Source organism: Hemitrygon akajei, chromosome 7 (genome assembly GCF_048418815.1).
Source record: "Hemitrygon akajei chromosome 7, sHemAka1.3, whole genome shotgun sequence".
Lineage (NCBI taxonomy): Eukaryota > Metazoa > Chordata > Chondrichthyes > Myliobatiformes > Dasyatidae > Hemitrygon > Hemitrygon akajei.
The window spans coordinates 117,618,587-117,639,933 of NC_133130.1; the positions used below are offsets into that span (position 1 = coordinate 117,618,587).

Here is a 21,347-nt window from a genome sequence, read left to right on the forward strand (position 1 = left end):
TCATACTGAATGGCAGTGCAGGCTCAAAGGACCAAATGGCCTACTCCTGCACCTATTTTCTATGTTTCTATGATTCTTAGATGGGAATTGGGCCCATAGTCACTGGAGTTTAGATCCATTGAAACTGATCCAATGTTGAAAGGCCGAGAGAGTGAATCTGTAGAGGATGTTTCCAATAGTGGGAGACTTTCGGATCAGAGACCACAGCCGCAGAATAGGTCACCGCTTTAGAACAGAGATAAGAAGGGATTCCCTGAGGCAGAGGGTGGTGAGTCTGTAGGATTTGTTGCCACAGATGGATATGGAGGCAATGTCATTGGGTATATTTAAAGCAGAGGTTGATGGGTACTTGATTAGTAAGGGCATTAAACTGGTCATGATGGAATGGCCGAGCAGACTCAATAGGTCAAATGGCCTAATTCTGTTCCTAAGTCTCATGATCTTATGGCCTTATGTTAGGCTCTCCTTACTTGCTTGTCCTTTTGGGCTGCTTCAACTCCAAGGCCGAATGGTTGGTTGCCTCGGTAACGCGGAGGGCAGGGCAGGCAGTGAAATCCTGGCTCAGTGTTGATACACCGTTGGACACCATTCATCTGGTAGCAGGCATCGGGGACCTCGGCACACTGCAAGCAAATCAGAGAGGGTCAGCGGGAGCCCAGCAATATGTTGGATCTGAACCTCTTTCATGGTTCCCCTACCTCGTCGATGTCCTCGCAGAAGGTGCCGTTGCCCTGGTAACCAGCGGGACATGGGCCGCACTCCCAGGAGCCATCAGGGGAGCTGCTGCACTGTACTCCAGCGAAGCAGGGGTTGGACAAGCATCCATCTAGCAATGGGTAGAGAAAGAGGCTTCAGGTTGTCAGAGGTCACAGCGGGACATTGCCAGGATGCAGAGCTGGGCTGAGAAGTGGCAGATGGAGCTTAATCCAGAAAAGTGTGAAGTGCTTCACATCGGAAGGCCGAATTTGAGGGCCGAATATAGGGCTAGTGACAGGAGTCTTGACAGTGTGGAGGAACAAAGGGATCTTGGGGTTCACATCCGCAAAATGCTGTGCTTTGATGGGGGAATTAAGAAGGTGTACTATGTGTTGGCCTTCAATTCATGAGCCATGAGGAAACGTTGCAGCTCTTTTAACCCCTGGTTAGAACACACTTGGAATATTGTGTTCTGTTCTGGCCACCTCATTACAGGAGGAATGTGGAACCTTTCCACCATTCCATCATGGCTGATCCATTTCCCTCTCAACCCCATTCTCTTGCCTTCTCCCCAGAACCTTTCACACCCTGATTAATCAAAAATCTATCAACCTCCGCTTTAAATATACCCAATGATGGCCTCCACAGCCCTCTGTGGCAAAGAATTCCACGGATTCGCCACTCTCTAATGAAAGAAATTCCTCCTCGTCTCCATTCTAAATGGATGTCCCTCTATTCTGAGGCTGTGCCCTCTGGTCCTAGGCTCTCCCTCCAAAGGAAACATCCTCTCCACACCCACTCTCTCTCTTGAGGTCTTTTAACACATTCAATAGGGTTCAATGAGATCAGCCCCTCATTCATCTGAGTTCCAGTGAGTACAGGCCCAGAGCCAATAAATGTTCTTCATATGACAAGCCATTCAATCCCGGAATCATTTTTGTGAGCCTCATTTGAACCCTCTCCAGTTTCAGCAAATCCTTTCTGAGATAAGTGGCCCAAACCTGCTCACAATACTCCAAGTGAGGCCTCACCAGGGCTTTATAACGTCTCGACATTGCATCCTTGCTCTTAAATTCTAGTCCTCTCAAAATGAGTGCTACCATTGCATTTGCCTTCCTCACCTGCAAATTAACCCTGCTGCACGAGGATCCCCAAATCCCTTTGCTCCTCTGATTTTTGAGTTTTCTCACTGTTTAGAAAATAGTCTGTGCTTTTATTCCTCCTGCCAAAGTGCGTGACTTCCCAACACTTGCCACCTCCCTGCTCGTTCTCCCAGTCTGTGTAAATCCTTCCGCAGCCTCAACACAACGTGCCCCTCGACCTATCTTCATATCGTCTGCAACCCTGGCCACAAGCCCATTAATTCCTTCATCCAAATCATTGATATACAACATAAACATAAGCGGATCCAACACCGACCCCTGTGGACCACTAGCTACAGGCAGCCACCCAGAAAAGTCTCCCTTTATTCCCACTCTTTGCCTCCTCCAATCAGCCACTGCTCTATCCACGCTGGCATCTTTCCTGTAATACTGTGGGCTCATAACTTTTAAGCAGCCTCAATGTGTGGCACCTTGTCAAAAGCCTTCTGAAAATCCAAGTACACAACATGCACTGATTCTCCTTTGTCTATCCTGCTTGTCATTTCCATTCTTATTATAGGCCTATCTTACAGAAGAAACGAACTGGAGCTGATGTGTGACTGCGTTGGGATGAGTAGGGCAGACCGGAACTGGATTGCACCCACCTATGGGACAGGGCTCCTTGTTACACAGCGTACTGTCCTTGGTGTCTCCCAGGCACTTCTTGCCACCGTACTTGGGCACGGGGTTGTTGCAGTTCCGCTTGCGCTCGTGGAGTCCGCCGCCGCAGGTCGCCGTGCAGGCTGACCAAGGGGACCAGGGGCTCCAGTTGCCATCGACTGTGGAGGGAACGAGGAAAGAGATGGTCAGTTGGGTGGTTGGTGGTTGTCCTTGATGGGGGGAGGAGAAGCTGGCACCAACACAGTCCCCAACCTAGACATGATCTAGTGTGGAGGTCCACCTCCAGGATCCTGATGATGTTGAGCTGGTAAGAGTCTCCCTTAAAGGACAGAGGTAAGGCCTAGAAACTTGAGGTAACGTGTCGCCCTCAGTGAGTCGAAGTCAGGCAGGTAACTCATATCGATTGGTCGCTTTACTGTCTCTCTCCTCCCAATTGGTACTGATCTTCTACCCTCTCTGTAAAGGGTTGGGTCCTAACAGGGTTCAGAGTGGATGCTAAGCCTCAGCTGGAGGCATTGCTCTATATGAGTGTGAACTTATCTCCTCAGCCAACTCACCTCCCATTCCTCCAAACTCTGGAGACAATGGAACAATGTACTCAGCCTTCCCTCATCCCACACACACACATCAGTCTTGTGAATGAGAAGGTTCAAGGCCTGGTATTTGCGGTGCACTCTTCAGCCTGCTTTTACACAATAAAATAGCAATGATACAATTGGTATTCATCAGTTACCTGCACTGCACATTTTCAGCAGCTTTTGCACTGTTATTGTTTTACCCCTTTCCACTTCAATGCACTGCGTAATGATTCAATCTGTATGAACAGTATGCAAAACAAGCTTTTCACTCTACCTCAACCATTCCAATCTTTAGACAGGGACATGAAGAGAAGGGAATAGAGGGTAGAGACCATGAAAAGGCAGATATGTAGTTTGAGTTAGAAGCACGGTCAGCACTGACATTTTGGGCCTGTGCTGACTTGCTCCAGGTTCTATTCAATGGCGCAAAAACCAGGGATTCTGCAGATGCTGGGACACAGGCAAAACGCTGGAGGAACTCAGCAGCCTCACCGGTTCTGATGAAGAGTCTTTATTCCTCTCCATAGCCGCTGCTGGACCTGCTGAGTTTGTTGAGTTCCCCTGGCATTTTGTGTTTCTAAGCATTAGGATTGATTCTGGAGCATGGCACAATCCAGGCTCCGAAGGCACGTGCAGAGCTGGTGATAAGCTGTAGGGAGACGTGCAGAGCTGTAGGGAGACGTGATAAGCTGTGGGAGATGTGCTGAGCTGTGGGAGATGTGATAAGCTGTGGGAGATGTGCTGAGCTGTGGGAGATGTGCTGAGCTGTGGGAGATGTGATAAGCTGTAGGGAGATGTGATAAGCTGTAGGGAGACGTGCAGAGCTGTGGGAGATGTGATAAGCTGTGGGAGATGTGATAAGCTGTAGGGAGACGTGCAGAGCTGTGGGAGATGTGATAAGCTGTGGGAGATGTGATAAGCTGTAGGGAGATGTGATAAGCTGTGGGGAGACGTGCAGAGCTGTGGGAGATGTGATAAGCTGTGGGAGATGTGATAAGCTGTGGGAGATGTGATAAGCTGTAGGGAGACGTGCAGAGCTGTGGGAGATGTGATAAGCTGTGGGAGATGTGATAAGCTGTGGGAGATGTGATAAGCTGTAGGGAGATGTGATAAGCTGTAGGGAGACGTGCAGAGCTGTGGGAGATGTGATAAGCTGTGGGAGATGTGATAAGCTGTGGGAGATGTGATAAGCTGTGGGAGATGTGATAAGCTGTGGGAGATGTGCAGAGCTGTGGGAGATGTGATAAGCTGTGGGAGATGTGATAAGCTGTGGGAGATGTGATAAGCTGTGGGAGATGTGATAAGCTGTGGGAGATGTGATAAGCTGTAGGGAGATGTGATAAGCTGTGGGAGATGTGATAAGCTGTAGGGAGACGTGCAGAGCTGTGGGAGATGTGATAAGCTGTAGGGAGACGTGATAAGCTGTGGGGAGATGTGATAAGCTGTGGGAGACGTGATAAGCTGTGGGAGACGTGATAAGCTGTAGGGAGATGTGATAAGCTGTGGGAGATGTGATAAGCTGTGGGAGACGTGATAAGCTGTGGGAGATGTGATAAGCTGTGGGAGATGTGATAAGCTGTGGGAGATGTGATAAGCTGTAGGGAGACGTGCAGAGCTGTAGGAGATGTGATAAGCTGTAGGGAGATGTGATAAGCTGTGGGAGATGTGATAAGCTGTGGGAGATGTGATAAGCTGTGGGAGACGTGATAAACTGTGGGAGATGTGATAAGCTGTGGGAGATGTGATAAGCTGTGGGAGATGTGATAAGCTGTGGGAGATGTGCTGAGCTGTGGGAGATGTGATAAGCTGTGGGGAGATGTGATAAGCTGTAGGGAGATGTGATAAGCTGTGGGAGATGTGATAAGCTGTGGGAGATGTGCTGAGCTGTGGGAGATGTGATAAGCTGTGGGGAGATGTGATAAGCTGTAGGGAGATGTGATAAGCTGTGGGAGATGTGATAAGCTGTGGGAGATGTGATAAGCTGTAGGGAGACGTGCAGAGCTGTGGGAGATGTGATAAGCTGTAGGGAGATGTGATAAGCTGTGGGAGATGTGATAAGCTGTGGGAGATGTGATAAGCTGTGGGAGATGTGCTGAGCTGTGGGAGATGTGATAAGCTGTGGGGAGATGTGATAAGCTGTAGGGAGATGTGATAAGCTGTGGGGAGATGTGATAAGCTGTGGGAGATGTGCAGAGCTGTAGGGAGACGTGATAAGCTGTGGGAGATGTGATAAGCTGTAGGGAGATGTGATAAGCTGTAGGGAGATGTGATAAGCTGTGGGAGATGTGATAAGCTGTGGGAGATGTGATAAGCTGTGGGGAGATGTGATAAGCTGTGGGAGATGTGCAGAGCTGTAGGGAGACGTGATAAGCTGTGGGAGATGTGATAAGCTGTAGGGAGATGTGATAAGCTGTAGGGAGATGTGATAAGCTGTGGGAGATGTGATAAGCTGTAGGGAGATGTGATAAGCTGTGGGAGATGTGATAAGCTGTGGGAGATGTGATAAGCTGTGGGAGATGTGATAAGCTGTGGGAGATGTGATAAGCTGTGGGAGATGTGCAGAGCTGTAGGGAGACGTGATAAGCTGTGGGAGATGTGATAAGCTGTAGGGAGATGTGATAAGCTGTAGGGAGATGTGATAAGCTGTGGGAGATGTGATAAGCTGTAGGGAGATGTGATAAGCTGTGGGAGATGTGCTGAGCTGTGGGAGATGTGATAAGCTGTGGGAGATGTGATAAGCTGTAGGGAGACGTGATAAGCTGTGGGGAGATGTGATAAGCTGTGGGAGATGTGATAAGCTGTGGGAGATGTGCAGAGCTGTAGGGAGATGTGATAAGCTGTGGGAGATGTGCAGAGCTGTAGGGAGATGTGATAAGCTGTGGGAGATGTGCAGAGCTGTGGGGAGATGTGATAAGCTGTGGGGAGATGTGATAAGCTGTGGGGAGATGTGATAAGCTGTAGGGAGACGTGCAGAGCTGTGGGAGATGTGATAAGCTGTAGGGAGACGTGCAGAGCTGTGGGAGATGTGATAAGCTGTGGGAGATGTGATAAGCTGTGGGAGACGTGATAAGCTGTAGGGAGACGTGCAGAGCTGTGGGAGATGTGATAAGCTGTGGGAGATGTGATAAGCTGTAGGGAGACGTGATAAGCTGTGGGAGACGTGCAGAGCTGTGGGGAGACGTGATAAGCTGTGGGAGATGTGATAAGCTGTGGGAGACGTGATAAGCTGTAGGGAGATGTGATAAGCTGTAGGGAGATGTGATAAGCTGTAGGGAGACGTGCAGAGCTGTGGGACTTACTGGGGCACGGGGCCTTCATGCACTGCTTCGTCTCCCGACCGTTCCCTTGGCAGTCCTGCCCGCCGAGCTGCGGCACGGGCGAGTTGCAGAGGCGGATGCGGGTGGTGATGCCGTCTCCGCAGGATACCGAGCAGGGAGACCATGGCGACCAGTGGCTCCAGCCCCCGTCCTGGCGAACTGAAGGCACACGAGTTCACATCAGTACACTGGCAGAGAGACTTCCAACATAACACAGACAACCACTACCTCCATTTCCAGAGCACCCTTAACATAGCACGGTATTCCAAGGAGGCCAACAGGTGATACAGACTGAAGCAATGGCGATAGTGTCATTTATGTAATAATTCAATAACCTTGTATATATATATATTTTTTTTTTGATTAAGCATTCTTGTTTGATTAAATAATTCATTACGGGTTACGTATATAAATGCATCAATTGCATACGTCATCACACTACCACCTGATATGTGCGCACCTCGCTTAAGGTAAACATGAAGTTAGACCTACATTTCAGACTCCCAGGTGTTCCTTTGAATTAATTTAATGTTTTAAAGTTATAAGACATAAAAAATAGTTTCAAAGTTCAAAGTAAATTTATTATCAAACTACGTTACCATGCACTTCCTTGAAATTCACCTTCTTGCAGGCATTTACAGAGAGAAAAGAAATTCGATAGCTTTTACAAAAATATATGCATCAGCAGACAAAGACAAACAACAAACGTGCAAGAGTATACAAATTATATAAAAAATAATACTGACATGGAGATACCCTGGCAAATGTCACTATAACAAATAGGAGCAGGAGTCGGCCATCTGGCCCATCACTAGACTCAGCTCCACCTACCTGCCTTTTCCACATAAGCCTTAATTCCCCTGCTACGCAAACATCGATATTTAATGAGGTAGCCTCTACTGCATCTCTGGGCAGAGATTTCTGTAGATTCACTGCTCCCTAGGAAAAGCAGTTTCTCGTTATCTCCGTCCGAAATCTATTCCCCTGAATCTTGAGAACCTATCCTACGGTTCTAGACTCAACAATCAGTGTAAACAGCTTTCCTGCCTCTATCTTATCTATCCCTTTCAATATGAGATCCCCTCTCATTCTGCTGAATTGCAGTAAGTATGGTCTCAGGTGAGTGAATCTCGCCTCATAGGTTAACCCCTTCATCTCCAGGATCAGCCATTGTACATTGCACCCAATGTACACTAGGTGATGAAATTCATGGAGGATTGCTCCGTGAGCCAGCAGGCGGCTGTGGAAGCCACGTCAATGGATATATTTAAAGTGGAGGATGATAGGTTCTTGATTAGTCAGGGTTTCAAACTTTATGGGGGGGGGGGTAAGGAGAGAGAAAGGGGTTGAGAGGGGAAAATAAATCAGCCAAGATCAATGGCAGAATAGACTTGATGGTCTGAATGGCCTAATTCTGCTCCTATGCCTCATGGTCTAAGTTACCGTAAGTGCATAGCTCGAATTTAAAGATTTAAAGATCAGCTTTATTTTTTTTGTGTACTTCGAAACATCGGAAAGTACAGGGAAATGTGGGATGCATGAAATCCATTGATGGAAAGTGAGCTGGCAATTCAGATCTTCAAACCTGACTGCCTTCTGCCTCTCAGGAACTCGAAGGGAAGATTTGCTGCATTTCTTTTGATCAGAAAAGGTTCCTCTCCAATGTAAGTGTTAGAGCAACCGAACAGAAATTCTTTACAGACAGAATTTAGTACAGAAGGGAGCTCAGAAAGGTTTTGGACACAGTCCAGATCAGGGATTTTCTCATGAACTCTGTACAGAAGAAGCTGTTGAGCTTGACGGTAGCCTCTGGCTGTCCAGTCCTTTCTCAGGGCAGAGCCACACTGTGTCAGATACATTAGGGACTCTGCAGATGCTGGAAATCTAGAGTATTCAATATTTCAGTCATATTTGAGTACTCTTGTAAATATATTGTCTGAGAAAGCATTATTTGCTTAAGTAAATCAATATGGGTTATATAGATAGATGGACACTTCATCGATCCCAAAGGAAATTACAGTATCACAGTAGCATTACAAGTGCACAGATATAAATATTAGAAGACAAGTAAGAAAGAATAAAAAATAAGTTACCTCAAACAGTTGAACAGGAGGGGACCACCACTTCCCCGGCTATAGGTTGACTCATTATAGAGCCTAATGGCCGAGGGTGAGAATGATTTCATTTAGCACTCTTTGGAGCAGCGCAGTTGTCTTAGTTTATGACTAAAAATGCTCCTCTGTTCAGCCAAGGTGGCATGCAGAGGGTGAGAAACATTGTTCAGAATTGCCAGGATTTTCAGTAGGGTCCTTTGTTCTACCACAGCCTCCAGGGTGTCCAGTTTGACTCCTGTAACAGAGCCAGCCTTTCTAATCAGTTTATTGAGCCTGTTGGCATCACTCATATTGATGCCATTGCCCCAGCACACCAACGCATAGAGGACTGTACTGGCATCAACAGACTGGTAGAACATGTGAAGGAGAGGCCTGCACACTCCAAAGGACCTCAGGAAGCAGATGTGACTCTGATCGTTCTTCTACACAGCGTCAGTGTTGGTGTTCCACTACTCAAACCTGACATCCAGGTGCACTCCCAGGTACTTGTAGGCCCTCACCACATCCAGGTCCTCACCACATCCAGGTCCTCACCACATCCAGGTCCTCACCACCAATAGTAATGGAGCGGTGCAGGTTTGGTCTTCCTACAGCCCATCTTTACATTTTTACATATGTAAAAATAAGTGAATTTCATACATCATGATGCTACCACGTAATGTATATATGGATTTCAGCAAGGCATTTGATAAGGTTCCCCATGCAAGACTTATTGAGAAAGTAAGGGGACATTGCTTTGTGGATCCAGAATTGGCTTGCCCACAGAAGGCAAAGAGTGGTTGTAGACGGGTCATATTCTGCATGGAGGTCAGTGACCAGTGGTGTGCCTCAGGGATCTGTTCTGGGACCCCTACTCTTTGTGATTTTAATAAATGACCTGGATGAGGAAGTGGAGGGATGGGTTAGTAAATTTGCGGATGACACAAAGGTTGAGAGTGTTGTGGATAGTGTGAAGGGCTGTCAGAGGTTACAACAGGACATTGATAGGATGCAAAACTGGGCTGAGAAGTGGCAGATGGAGTTCAACTCAGATAAGTGTGAGGTGGTTCATTTTGGTAGGTCAAATATGATGGCAGAATATAATATTAATGGTGAGACTCTTGGCAGGGTGGAAGGTCAGAGGGATCTTAGGGTCCGAGTCCATAGGACACTCAAAGCTGTGGCACAGGTTGACTCTGTGGTTAAGAAGGCATACGGTGCATTGGCCTTCATTAACCGTGGGATTGAGTTTAAGAGCCGAGAGGTAATGTTACAGCTATATAGGATTCTGGTTAGACCCCACTTGGAGTGCTGTGCTCAGTTCTGATCGCCTCACTATGGGAAGGATGAGGAAACTATAGAAAGGGTGGAGAGAAGATTTACAAGGGTGTTGCCTGGATTGGGAGGAATACCTTATGAGAACAGGTTGAGTGAACTCAGCCTTTTCTCCTTGGAGCAGCGGAGGATGAGAGGTGACTTGATAGAGGTGTATAAGATGATGAGGGGCATTGATCATGTGGATAGTCAGAGGTTTTTTCCCAGGGCTGAAATGGTTGCCACAGGAGGACACAGGTTTAAGGTGCTGGGGAGTAGGTACAGAAGACAGGTTGGGGTAAGTTTTTTACTCAGAGAGTAGTGAGTGCGTGGAATGGGCTGCGATAGGGTCTTTTAAGAGACTCCTGGATAGGTATATGGAGCTTAGAAAAATAGAGGGCTATGAGTAACGCTAGGTAATTTCTAAAGGAAGTACATGTTCAACACAGCATTGTGGGCCGAAGGGTTTGTATTGTACTGTAGGTTTTCTATGTTTCTTACACATGTGTGGGTCACTTAAAGTAAAGATGAAGTTAGACTCGCATCCCTGGCTCTCTTGTTTTCCTTTCAATTTTTAAAAATGTTTATGAGTTACAAAAGATAAGACAGAGTAACAGGTACAGAATGCTTGAGGAACTTAGCAAGTCCTCTGGTGAAAACCAGAGGACACAGCATCAGAATAGAGAGGCATCCATTTAGAACACAGATGAGGAGGGATTTCTTTAGCCAGAGGGTGGTGAATCTGTGGAATTCATTGCCACAGGCGGCTGTGGAGGCCAAGTCATTGGGTATATTTAAAGCAGAGTTTGATAGATTCTTGATTAGTCAGGGCATGAAGGGATACGGGGAGAAGGCAGGAGGTTGGGGCTGAGAGAGAAATTAGATCAGCCATGATGAAGTGGCAGAGCAGACTCAATGGGGCAAATGGCCTAATTCTGCTCCGATATCTTACGGTCTTCTGGTCAGGCAGTAGCTCTGGAGAGGAATAAACAGTCAACGTTACAGGCCGAAACCCTTCAAGAGGAGTGGAAAGGAAGGGGAAGAAAGCCATTCTGGTCTCAGCACGAAACTTCGACTGTTTTATTTCTTTTCAGAGACGCCACCTGACCCGCTGAGTTCCTCCAGCATTTTGTTTGTGTTACTATGTGTTGGATGCCCTGATTAAATCTGACAGGGAAGAAGACATCTCAGGATTACAGGAGACAGGGACAGCCCTGGAAGGTAGAGGAAGGAATTAAGCAGGTGGTAATGAATTAGCAGCTTCAGTGGAAACAGGAACAAGAAGTAGCGTGCCCAGTGAATGTCTGGTTCACTAACGTCTGTCCCGCACCATCACACACCACTCTCTCAATTCTCAAATTCATTGCCTAGATTCGAGCGCAATAGCTACAAGAGGAGATTGAGCAAAATCACATTGTTTTCTCTGGAGCGTTGGAGGCTGATGGGAGAACTTATAAAATTATGAGACTCTGAATCTTCCTTCCAGGGTAGAAATGTTGAATACGAAAGACATAGCTTTGAGGCGAGAATGTGGTGGGTACCTGGAATGGAGTATCAGGGGTGGTTGGTGGAAGCAGATACGATAATGCTTTTCAAGCTGATTTTAGATGATCCCATGAATATACCGGAGGGATATTTATTTATTTATTGAGAGACAGTATGGAACAGGCCTTTCAGCCCTTTAGGCTGTGCTGCCCGGCAACCCACCGGCTTTGTGCAACTTTATACAACTGTGGTTAGGCCACACCTGGAGTAGTGCATACAGTTCTGGTCGCCCCACTACAGGAAAGATGTCAAGCCTTTGGAGAAGGTGCAGAAGCGGTTTACCAGGATACCACCTGGTTTAGGGGGCATGTGCTGTCATGAGAGGTTGGACAAACTTGGGCTGTTTTCTCTGGTGTGATAGAGGTTTATAATATTATGAGAGACACAGACAGAGCAGACAGGGAGTGTCTTTCTCCCAGGGTAGAAGAAGGGCGTGCATCGAAGGTGAGGGGGATACATTCAAAGGGGGTGCGAGGGGTTAGTTTTTTTACTCAGAGTGACAGATGCCTGGAATGTGCTGCCTGGCAAATACATTTGAGACTTTGCAGGGATGTTTAGATGGGCACATGAATATGATGAAGATGGAGGGATAGGGACATTGTGCAGGTAGGAGCGATTGGCTTTTGGGGTTTTTTTTGACTTACTTTTAGCTGGTTTGGCGACAGGCCCAATGGGCTGTTCCTGAACTGTACTCTTCTATGCTAACGCTATGTTTCTATGTTTAACGCTAGCCTAATCACTGTTCAGTTTACAACGAACAATTCACCGGCTAACCGGTACGTCTTTGGAGAGTGGGAGGAAACCGGAGCACCCGGAGGAAACGCATGGGGACGACATACAGTCTCCTGACAGATGACATTGGAACCGAACTCTGACCTCTGACATCCTGAACTGCAACAGCGTGGCGCGCAGCGCTATACTGCCCGCGTGCAGGTAGAAGGGATTAGTTTATTTTGGCAACACGCTTGGCACAGACAGAAACAAAATCCAAATCACTGGAGAATAACAGGAAATTTGTCTTGTACATCACAAAGGGATAAAATTATTGCAAATTCAGGAATCAAATAAATGGTAAAAAAAAGAAATATTGAGGTATTGTTCATGGTGTTCGATTGGAATGAAGAATTGGAGTTTAACTTATAACCATATAACAATTACAACACGGAAACAGGCCATCTTGGCCCTTCTAGTCCGTGCCGACGCTTACACTCACCTAGTCCCACTGGCCCGCACTCAGCCCATAACCCTCCATTCCTTTCCTGTCCGTATACCTATCCAATTTTACTTTAAATGACAATACCGAACCTGCCTCTACCACTTCTACTGGAAGCTCATTAACTTTCTTAAGCTTGTTTGCATTTTTATTTCATCACCTGTACAATTGCTCAGTGAGTTTTCCAGAGGTTACTGCTGCCTCTGTATTTTTCCCGAAACTAGGTGATTGCAGTGGTGGGTGTCACATTACTTGAATCTGGCATTCTGATTGGTTAACTGTAATCAATGAACTTTCCTTTGGACTTTCTGTTCTCTCCAGTCTGGTTTGAGAAGACCACACGAGGTGTTAGGCTTTTTCTCTCCATTGTCTCTGGACACTCCTCCACCTCCCTCTCACCACACACCCTCCCGGCTCCCAAGTGCTTCTCCCTCCACCCCACCCACCCCTCTGGTGAGTGTTTGTGTTCCAAAGCCTCCAACCTTGGAGTATCCTGCCTCCATGGGATGACCACCCTCCCCCGCCTGACTGTGACTGCAGGTCAGGTTAAAAGACACCTGCAGAGACTATATCTGGACCAGACGGTGTCAGCCCCAGGGTACTGAAAAAGCCTGTGCGAGCCAGCCGTCTGCCATTTTGCAGCACCTTTACAACCTGAGTCTGAGTCAGGAAAAGATACTGGTGCTATGGAAGACTTCCTGCTTGGTTCCTGTACCCAAAAAGGCGACTTCATCTGAACTTAATGACTACAGACCAATTGCTCTCGCATCTCATGTGATGAAGGTGCTGGAGAGCATGGTCCTGACTTACCTTGGACTGCAAGTGAGATCGTCATTGGTCCCGCTACAGTTTGCCTACCAACCTCATGTGGGAGTGGATGATGCCATCACCTACCTGTTGCAGGGAGCTCACTCCCGCCTGGATGATGCTGGTGGCATCGTGAGAATCACATTTCTGATTACTCTAGTGCCTTCACTACAGTCCAGACACTTCTTCTGAGTGAGAAGCTGCAAAGGATGGGTGTAGACAAATCCACAATCTCCTGATTACTGTCTACCTGACAGATAGACCCCAGTTTGTACAGCTGGGTAGTTCTCTGTCTGAGATGGTGGAGAGTGACACTGGGCTGCCACAAGGGACAGACCTGTCTCCGTTTCTGTGCATCACTGTGCACCTCTGAGTCTTGCCACTTGCAGAAGTTCTCCGATCACTCTGCGGTGGTTGGGTGTATCAGAGATGGGCAGGAGTCGGAGTACAGAGGACTGGTGGACAAGTTTGTGGAGTGGTGTGGGAGGAATCTCCTGCTCCTGAATGTGGCCAAAACTGGGGAGATGGTGATTGATTTGAGGAGGAAGAGGACTGTGATGAGTCCTGTGTCGATTCTGGGAGAAGAGGTTGTGTTGGTGGAGGAGTACAAATACTTGGGTGTTCACCTCAACAACAGACTTGACTGGAAAACCAACACCCTGGCTGTTTACAAGAAGGGGATGAACAGACTCTATTTTCGAAGAAAGCTGCGATCCTTCAATGTGTGCAGCAGGATGTTGGAGATTTTTTACCAGTCTGTTGTAGTGAGTGCAGCCTTCTTTGCTGCTTTACGTTGGGGGAGCAGCATTGGTGTTGGTGATGCAAAAAGTCTAAAGAAACTCATCAAAAAAGCTGGATCAGTCCACCCAATCTGGACCCTATTGAGTTAGTGGTGGAGAGGAGGTCACTAAACAAACTGTTATCCATTATGGACAATCTGGCATATCATCCTCTTGACCTACTGAATAAGCAGTGGAATACCCTTTCGAACAGGCTCATTCAGCTCTGCTATCACCAGGATCATTACAGAGAATCTTTCCTACCAAATGCACTAAGCATATACAACAGTTTACCTCTGTGTGACAGGAGAACACACATCATAGTACAATAGTCTCTGCTTTATTATTTCACACATTATTATTGCATATTGATAAATTATTATTGTGCATATTATTATTCTGTACTTTATTATGAGTTCATATTATTTATTATTATTGCTAATTGTGTTTTTAAATGTTGTTGCTGTAACAAAATAATTTACCACTTTATAATAATAAAGTACTTATGATGATGATGATGATGATTATTGGCCTTACCTTGTCTTACGTCGTATTGATTTGATCTGTGTGAACAGTTTTCAAGACACTTTTCACTGTATGTCAGTACATGTGACAATAATAAACCAGTTTATCAATACTACTACACCTTCTGCCCTTGCAAAGCAGAGGAAGTCGCAGGTTTGTACATCCTTGCTGTGATGTGTGGGTAAGGTGCTGACACCTGGTGCAGTTGGGAGACTGGTTGTGCTTCTTGGAGTGGGATCAATCAAGAAAAGCAAGGGTGTAACGCTGAGGCTTTATAAGGCATTGGTCAGACCACATTGGGAGCACTGGGAGCAGTTTTGGGTCTCATATCTAAGGAAGAATGTGCTAGCAATGGAGGAGGTTCCCGGGAATGACACGGTTAAAGTATTTGTTTGTTCAGGGCACGTACTTGGTCAAGTTTAGAAAAATGAGGGGCGGTCTATAGAACATTGAAAGACTTAGATAAAATGAATGTGTAGATGATGTATCCAATAGTGGGAGAGTCTTGGACCAGAGGGCACAGCCACAGAATAGAAGGATGTCCCTTCAGAACAGAGATGAGTAATTTATTTAGCCAGAGGGTGGTGAATCTATGGAATTCATTGCCACAGACTTGTATGGAGACCAATTCATTGGGTATATTTAAAGTGGAGGTTAATTGGTTCTTGATTAGTAAAGGCACTAAAGATTGTAGGGAGAAGGCAGGAGAATGGGGCTGCCTGATCAGCCGTGATCAAATGGTGGAGCAGACTCGATGGGCTGAATGGCCTGATTCTGCTCCTGTTTTATGGTCTTAAGTACTGAGAGACAGCGACAACCTCCCCCCCACCCCCCTGCTCCCCGTCAGTGAGGCTTACTTCGTTTGTCACATTCCGCCGGCTGGCAGGACTTGGTCTGAATCGAGGGTCCTTCACAGCGGCTGCTGGTGGGATCGCAGGACCTTCCCCGCTGTTGCGTTCCGGTGCCGCAAGTCACGGAGCACTCTGTCCACTCCGACCACGGCGACCAGCCATTCTCACTGTCCTTGACTGGAGGCAGAACAGAGACCGCTCAACACCCGGACACGTACAATCCCCACCCCACCACAGCCGAGGTCCAGGTTGCAGTGCCCATCACCACCCCAGCTGAACTAAGAAGAGACAAGTCAGTGGGTTGGGCTGGTTTGTTTCAGGATTAAAGGTCGCAGGAGAAGGGGAAGGCTGCGAGCAGCTTGGTAGTGTTGTGATTAGTGTAACACTATTACAGCACCAGTGACCCGTGTTCAGCTGCTGCCACTGTCGGTAAGGAGATCATACATTCCCCCTGTGGGTCTCCTCAGGGTTTCAAGGCCTGGCTCAGCTCATTTGGATTTCAGCCCCAAGTTATAAAATAACACACTCACACTCAGTGGCCACTTCATTCAGTACACCTGCACACCTGCTCGTTAATGCAAATATCTAACCAGCCAATCATGAGGCAGCAGCTCAATGCTTAAAGCATGTGGACATGGTCAAGAGGTTCAGATGTTGTTCAGACCAAACATCAGAATGGGGAAGAAATGTGATCTGAGTGGCTTTGGCCGTGGAATGATTGTTGGTGCCAGATGGGGTGGTTTGAGTATTTCAGAAACTGCTGATCTCCTGAGATTTTCACACACAACAGTCTCTAGAGTTTTCAGAAAATGGTGTGAGAAACAACAAAAAAATCCAATGCGTGGTAATTTTGTGGGTTAAAAAGCCTTGTTAATGAGAGAGGTCAGAGGAGAATGTCAGACTGGTTCAAGCTGACAGGACAGTGACCGTAACTCAAATAACCACACAGTGATGTGCAGAAGAGCCTCTCTGAACACACATGTCAAACATTGAAGTGGATGGACTACAGCAGCAGGAGACCATGAACATGCACTCAGTGGCCACTCTATTAGGTACAGGGGTTACAGGGAGGTATGGGGGTAGGGAGGTATGGGGGTAGGGGGGTATGGGGGTAGGGGTGTGTGCAGGGGTATGGGAGGCACTTAATATAGCAATCTCTCCTAGTCCAATCCCACTTTTCAGCAATAGTATGTTGCTTTGCAGGTTACTGGTCTACCAAGTCATTTCAAGTCAAGTCTTAGTTATTGTCACATGCACAATGACAGTGAGGTACGGGTACAATGAATAACTTGCTTGCAGCAGCATCTCAGGCATGTAGATATAGACAACACACAGAATATAGTTACTGCACACTCAGTGGCCACTTTATTAGGCACACCTGCTCGTTAATGCCAATCATGTGTCAGCAACTCAATGCAATAAAGAATGCAGACATGGTCAAGTGGTTCAGTTTTAGTTCAGGGCAAACATCAGAATGGGGGAGAAATGTGATCTCAGTGAGTTTGACTGTGGAATGAGCTTTGGTGCCAGGCGGGTCGGTTTGAGTATCTCAGAAACTGCTGATCTCCTAGGATTTTCATGGATAACAGTCAAAAAAACCAAAAAAATATCCAGTAAGCCACAGATGTCTGGGTGAAAACACCTTGTTAATGAGAGCGGTCAGAGGAGAATGTCAGACTGGTTCAAGCTGACAGGACAGTGACAGTAACTCAAATAACCACACAGTCAGTGGTGTGCAGAAGAGCTTCTCCGAACACACAACATGTCAAACCTTGAAGTGGATGGACTACAGCAGCAGGAGACCACACCGGGTTACACCCCTGGGCCACTGAGTGGTATACAAGACAGTGAAGAGAGCAAGAAAAAAAAACACGTGAAAACAAGACATTGGTGCAAATAAAAAGTGCTGTTTAAATGTGACGTAGTTTTCTGCGTGTTCTCTTTCCAGATGTCCACCACCCTCTGGGTAAAAAACCTCTTCCTGATCTCCCACTTAATCCTTTTATTGATTATTTAAAATTGATGTTGTTCTGCTGAGGAAATGCAGAGAGGCTAAAACGGAAGCAAGTCCAATCATGTAAGGAGCAAGAAGGTAACTTATCTGAGAAAAGACGTGCTGACATTGAAAAAAGACCAGAGGAGGTTCACAAAAAATTACAGAGTTTACAAAAAACAAAAAAAATCCAGTGCACAGCAGTTCTGCGGGCAAAAGTGCCGTGTTAATGAGAGAGATCAGAGGAGAACAGCCAGATTGGTTCAAATTGACAGGAAGGTAACAGTAATTCAAATAGCAATATGCTTGAAGAATGATGTGCAGAAGAGCATCTCCGAATTCACAACAAATTAAACATTGAAGTGGATGGACTACAGCAGCAGAAGACCACGAATGTACACTCAGTGGCCACTTTATCAGGTACAGGGGCCTCATTGCCTCAATCAGACTGGATATCTTGACACCCACTCATTCCCCTCCTCACTCTCTGATAGGCTGTCCTTGGCACCCACCCACTCACTCCTCACTCTCTGATAGGCTGTCCTTGGCACCCATACACTCTCTTCTCACTCTCTGATAGGCTGCCCTTGGCACCCAGCCACTCTCTCCTCACTCTCTGATAGGATGTTTGCTCCATACAGACCTTGCCAACCATCAAGCATCTGGTCACACTAATCCCATTTTACTCTTCCTGTCTTCTCATCAAGTCTCCCCCAGATTCTACTTTCATGGTGGAGAGAATCAAATTGCAGTGACCAATTAACCTGCTGGCCAACAATCGTTCGGGATTGGGGGACGCAACTGGAGGTGCAAAGTCTGCACAAACAGCACGAGAGGCCAGATTGAAACCAGGTCTCTGGGGTTGTAAGTCAGAGGCTCTAATAGCTGTATCACTGTGTCCCCCAACCCCCTCACCACCCCCAGGACTGATATTGATGGATATTTGGATCTGGGGATCGAGGGATTTGGGATGAGGCTGGAGAGTTAAGTTGGGTAGAAGACCAGTAGGAATTGTGCTGAATAGAAGAACAGGGCTCCTTTCATTCCACATTTCCTCCTTCCACAGAAGCTACCTATAGCCATCGCAGTTCTGCCAGTGATTTTGGTTTAATTTAATTTATTATATTTAGAGATACCTTTGTCACCCTCACGAATCAAGAACCTAGCAACCTCCACTTCGAAAGATACCCAATGACTGGGCCTCCACACCTGTCTGTGACAATGAATTCCACAAATTCACCGCCATCTGGCTGAAAAAATTCCTCATCGTCTCTGTTCCTTCTTTTCTGAGGCTGTGCCCGCTGGTCCTAGACTCCCCCACTATAGGAATCATCCTCTCCACATCCACTCTATCTGTGTCCTCTGGTCCTAGACTCCCCCACTATAGGAATCATCCTCTCCACATCCACTCTATCTGTGTCCTCTGGTCCTAGACTCCCCCACTATAGGAAACACACTCTCCACATCCACTCTATCTGTGTCCTCTGGTCCCAGACTCCCCCACTATAGGAATCATCCTCTCCACATCCACTCTATCTGTGCCCTCTGGTCCTAGACTCCCCCACTATAGGAATCATCCTCTCCACATCCACTCTATCTGTGTCCTCTGGTCCCAGACTCCCCCACTATCAGAAACATCCTCTCCACATCCACTCTATCTGTGTCCTCTGGTCCTAGACTCCCCCACTATAGGAATCATCCTCTCCACATCCACTCTATCTGTGTCCTCTGGTCCCAGACTCCCCCACTATCAGAAACATCCTCTCCACATCCACTCTATCTGTGTCCTCTGGTCCCAGACTCCCCCACTATCAGAAACACACTCTCCACATCCACTCCATCTGTGCCCTCTGGTCCTAGACTCCCCCACTATAGGAATCATCCTCTCCACATCCACTCTATCTGTGTCCTCTGGTCCCAGACTCCCCCACTATCAGAAACACACTCTCCACATCCACTCTATCTGTGTCCTCTGGTCCCAGACTCCCCCACTATAGGAAACACACTCTCCACATCCACTCTATCTGTGTCCTCTGGTCCCAGACTCCCCCACTATAGGAATCATCCTCTCCACATCCACTCTATCTGTGCCCTCTGGTCCTAGACTCCCCCACTATAGGAATCATCCTCTCCACATCCACTCTATCTGTGTCCTCTGGTCCTAGACTCCCCCACTATCAGAAACATACTCTCCACATCCACTCTATCTGTGCCCTCTGGTCCTAGACTCCCCCACTATAGGAATCATCCTCTCCACATCCACTCTATCTGTGTCCTCTGGTCCCAGACTCCCCCACTATCAGAAACACACTCTCCACATCCACTCTATCTGTGCCCTCTGGTCCCAGACTCCCCCACTATAGGAATCATCCTCTCCACATCCACTCTATCTGCGCCCTCTGGTCCTAGACTCCCCCACTATAGGAATCATCCTCTCCACATCCACTCTATCTGTGTCCTCTGGTCCCAGACTCCCCCACTATCAGAAACACACTCTCCACATCCACTCTATCTGTGCCCTCTGGTCCTAGACTCCCCCACTATAGGAATCATCCTCTCCACATCCACTCTATCTGTGTCCTCTGGTCCCAGACTCCCCCACTATCAGAAACACACTCTCCACATCCACTCTATCTGTGTCCTCTGGTCCCAGACTCCCCCACTATAGGAAACACACTCTCCACATCCACTCTTTCAAGACCTTTCAATACTCAATAGTTTCAGTGAGATGCCCCTGCCACCAACCTCCACAACCTGCCAACACACCTTCTTCTGAACTCTGGTGAACACAGGTCCAGAGCCATCAAACACGCCCCATACATTAACCCTTTCATTCTCAGGATCATTCTCGGGAGCCTCCCTTAAGCCCTCTCCAAAGCCGGCACATCATTCCTTAGATATGGGGCCCAAAACTGCTCACCATACTCCAAATGTGGTCTGAGCAATGCTTTATAAAGCCTCACCGTTACAAGCTTGCTTGTCTGACTCTGAATCTTGACTCACTCTGTAGGGAATGGTTCCAGACAGCCCTGGCAACCCACCTCAAAGACTTCTCCTTGTAACACAAAACCCTCAGAACATGGACTTCAGCAGCTTATCTCCCTGTGATCTGTTATAACACAGTGTAAATAAATCCCAGAGATAACTTCTGCTAGAACAGCAGAATCTAATCAAAATCACTTCTTAAATTGCATTTTTGTACAAGAATCTGCAAAGGAGTATAAAGCCAGTGCCAAAATCCCCAGGAATATCCCAGAGCCCAGAGCAGATGGGAATTTCCAAGTGGAGCAGACAGAAATCTCAGGTGATGAACATAATGGGAACCTTGAAATATCGAACATATGGTCATCAGAGGAGGTAGGGGAGATTTCTGAAATCTCAGGGGAAAAGGGTTTGAGAATCTCAGACGAGAGAGGTTTTGGAAATACCCGAGGATGGTGGTGGGGTGAGCAGTAGGAAACTCGAGGGAAAGAGGGAATCCCAGGGGAGAGAGAGATAGGAATCCTGGGGAAGTGGGTATGGGAATCCTGAGGAGAAGGTATCAGAATCTCTGCTACAGAGGGAAAAGAATCACAGGAGAGCGGGCGCAGGAAGTTCAGGAGGGAGGACATAGGAACCTCAAGGGGTGTGATGGGAATCCCAGGTGAGAGAGTATGGGAATCTGAGGGGAGAGAGTACAAGAATCTCTGGGAGAGAGGGTATGGGAATCTCAGGGGAAAGAGACGGGAATCCCAGGGGAGTGGGTAAGAGAATTCCAGGCGCGAAAGTACAGGAATTTCCAGGAGAGAAGCTATAGGAACCACTGGGAAAGAGTGAGCAGGAATCTCAGAGGAGAAACATTTACTGTTCAGCAGGATATCTGATATAACGCTG

The 21,347-nt window shown here is 47.2% G+C and overlaps 1 protein-coding gene across 3 annotated transcripts in view; it reads right to left on the reverse strand.

The window, feature by feature from the left end:
* The window catches only part of LOC140730862 (thrombospondin-2-like), a 219,461-nt gene that overhangs the window by 41,889 nt on the left and 156,225 nt on the right, over nt 1-21,347 (reverse strand). For all 3 annotated transcript variants that reach the window (XM_073051832.1, XM_073051833.1, XM_073051835.1), the window contains exons 8-12: nt 15,488-15,658; nt 6,337-6,513; nt 2,444-2,617; nt 699-826; nt 471-623 (exon numbers count right to left, since the gene is read on the reverse strand). In XM_073051832.1, coding sequence (XP_072907933.1) covers nt 471-623; nt 699-826; nt 2,444-2,617; nt 6,337-6,513; nt 15,488-15,658 — 803 coding nt within the window. The remainder of the gene's footprint in view (nt 1-470; nt 624-698; nt 827-2,443; nt 2,618-6,336; nt 6,514-15,487; nt 15,659-21,347) is intronic.